Below are 3,048 nucleotides of genomic sequence, written 5' to 3' on the forward strand. Positions count from 1 at the left end.
GTGATTTGTTTCCGGAAAGGAAATGAATCAAATGCAACACTTGCCTACCAGTAATTCTGACACTCTGAAGCGACCAAGACCACACCTCATTCCCAGCAGGAAATGAATCAAATACATCAGGTGTCCGTTTGATCACTCTCAAAAGTAGTTACATCACCAGTTCACCGTCTCTATCTCAACACAAATTCGACCCCAGTTTCCAAACCATATCTCACAAATGAGGTGAAATTGTAACTCAGAATTTCAGATACAGTACATTGTGCCAACAATTTGACAGATGCAAAACAGACAACATCACACCATGCATCACTCTGAAAACCGAAAACTAACATCACACCATCATAATTAAGCACGAAACAGAGTATTTGTATATAAGGATGGTAAGCATGGTCCATCTTTACTGGTGTTGCTTAAGAGAGAGGAGCGTCTTGAAAATACCCACTAGAACACCGACCACAGAGAATACCGTGACAATGGTTCTAAAGTTGTTGTAGATGAACTTGTGCACCTTGATCCACAGCCACCTGTTGACCTTGTAGCTCTCAATGTCTCTCAAGATGCGGCGGTATGAGCGGCTGGACGTCAGGTGCTTCGTAAGGCTCTTGAAGAGCTGGAGCACCTCTTTGTTTGTGAGTTCTCCTTGCACAATATGCTTCCTTCGTAGCTCGTGCACATCCTCCTCCCGGTCCATGAGCATCGAAAGCAGGGCAATGTACGAGCAGATGGCCATCTCTTCATCACAATGTTGATAACGACGTTGACCCCCTGAGCTCGTGCATACCTCAAGAGCAGCCATATTTACAAGCCAACTCGCCCTTGCACTGCTTAACATCAGTGGCGTCAGGAAAAGCTCGCCAAACAGGGGTCCTTTCCTGATGCCAATTTCTGTGAAAATTCCTGTCCTGATGGCTTTGAGCTTGATGCCAATTTCTGCAAGCTCGATGACATTTGTAGATGTCGACACTGAATTGAGTTTTTTCCTGGACTTCTTTTTGGTTAATGGTACGTGGCTTTCTACATGAACATCCACGAGGTTGTTAGACTCTGCAATCATTCGGGTGTTCAACTCTTTCGATATTGTAAATACCACCTTTAGAAGACATGCTGGAAATGCTATCTTGCTGGCTCTTTTGGCCTTTTTGTTGGCCATCTTGATTTTGGTGGCCCTTTTCCTGTTTGTTTTGTAGAATCTAAGAAGACCAAGGAGATGAGGTGGTGTGTACTCTTCCTCCATGTCTGAAAGGATTTCATCTTGTTTGATATGATACACACGGTTTGTGAGATTTTCTCCGAAGTTCAAAAGTTTCTTTTTCACTGGCACAAACCTAAAATTAAGGAGGGTTTCCACAACCATCCATGGGAGCTGGTTCTCCAGCAAGATTACATCATTAATGATATATTTTTCGTTGGAGTGAAAAACATATCGCAACTCTGGGCAGTCAAGCAGCTCCTTGTTACCAAGCATAAACTCGAGCAAGAAGCATGCATCATAGAACATCATAGCTGCAAAGTTAGCATGGCTAATACCTGCCACCGCATCATCAACGTACAGACGGCGGGCCTTGTCTGCAACCTTGACCACAGCCCCATAGATCTCCTCAAGCGAGTGGCCATCCGACCCTCTGATGAAGTGGTGTAGGCAGCCATGTGTTTCACTTTCTCCATCCGCCGGAGGTGGGGTGCGCCGTGGTGGTAAGGGCCGATGGCCACGACCCTGGGCACAATGTACGGGCTGCCGAGACCGCGCAGGCTTGCAGGGAACCTATGCATCTTCTCTTCTCTCTTGTTGAAATCAACCTTGAACTCTACTGCTGTTTTTCCCAAGTACTCGTTATCAACCGGAGCCGAAGCCAGTGCCGCTGGTTCTGCAAAATCCATGCCCTCGTCAACTTGCTCGTGGCTACATCTATGAATTTCATGCGCATCTGTGATCTCAGAGGAGGAAGCAGCCTTAAACTCTTGAGCTGCTTTCTTCAGGTACTCCTCCTCAACCGGAGCAGGAGCTGCTTCTGCAGAATCCATGGTCGTCTGTACTGTGGAATCAACTTGCTGGCTGGGGGTATCAGTATCACACACATCTGTTATCTCAACGGAGAAATCAGCCGCTTTCTTCAACTTGGAGTAGTGCTCAGACGGAGCCACTGCTTCTTCAACGGCCTCAACCGTCGAATCAGCCGGCGGGTCGCAACAGCTACGAGTAGTACCAGGGAGATCTGCCATCTAGCTTCGCTCAGACACTACATACCAACCGCTGCTTCCCTGCTGTTTGCTAGTGATAGTTAGAAAGTCAAATTGCGATTGCGATACTGGTGAAAAGAAAACATGTACAGCACACAACAGAGGAGATGCCGATCTAGAAACTCACATTGGGATCCTGGTGATGCTCGCCGCCGGCCTCCTGCTGTGCCGGGCCAAGAAACAGTATCCTCGACGGCGGGATGGAGGAGGGATGCCTCTTAAAAGAGGAGAGGGGGAGGGGCGGAGGGAGGCGGGACGACGGCGGCGGCGGCGGCGTAAGAGGATTCCCGCCAACAGTAGTGACGGGTACTGGAGAGTGGAGACGTGTAGTGGTAGTGACTAGTGAGAGTGAGCCATCGCCCATCGGTACATCCCTAATATTTCCTTAGTGGGCCGAAAGTGCCCGTCGCTACAAATAAAACCCTAAAAAGAACTCTTTCTTTTTAGTGCACTACATACACTTGCCTCGACCCCTAAAAGAAACATACACTTGCCTCAAAAAAAAAGCACAGTACATACACAAACGCTCGCAGATACAAATATGTTTTTAGGGTTTGCAAAAAATGTAATGTACGACATGCATGCACATGCACACAAACACAGTACATCAAGAGATAAGAGAAGGATGTTCCACCGAGCTCTCTCAGAGCTCAGGCACTCTCTGCCGTTGGATCGGTTCGCTTGATGGAATTCAGGCCGTCGGATCGAGCCGCTGGATGACCTCGTCCGTCGGATCAAAGAAAAGTTACTGCTGAAATGAATAGTTACCCCGTTTCGTGCCACCGCCTGTAAAATTGGGTGGCCGCCAAG

General features: G+C 47.9%; 1 protein-coding gene across 4 annotated transcripts; it reads right to left on the bottom strand.

The window, feature by feature from the left end:
- Positions 1–223: 223 nt before the first annotated feature.
- LOC123129182 (uncharacterized) lies at positions 224–2,567 on the bottom strand. 4 transcript variants are annotated; one of them, XM_044549418.1, is made up of 2 exons: positions 2,366–2,567; positions 224–2,262 (listed from the first exon to the last, which is right to left on the bottom strand). In XM_044549418.1, exon 2 carries the CDS (start codon positions 1,499–1,501, stop codon positions 398–400), a length of 1,104 nt encoding a protein of 367 aa, XP_044405353.1. In that variant the 5' UTR covers positions 1,502–2,262; positions 2,366–2,567; the 3' UTR covers positions 224–397. The 4 variants fall into 2 exon arrangements, with proteins under 4 accessions (XP_044405353.1, XP_044405355.1, XP_044405354.1 ...); XM_044549419.1 differs by having other exon boundaries at positions 224–2,269.
- Positions 2,568–3,048: the final 481 nt, after the last annotated feature.

Source organism: Triticum aestivum, chromosome 6A (assembly GCF_018294505.1).
Source record: "Triticum aestivum cultivar Chinese Spring chromosome 6A, IWGSC CS RefSeq v2.1, whole genome shotgun sequence".
Classification (NCBI taxonomy): Eukaryota; Viridiplantae; Streptophyta; class Magnoliopsida; order Poales; family Poaceae; genus Triticum; species Triticum aestivum.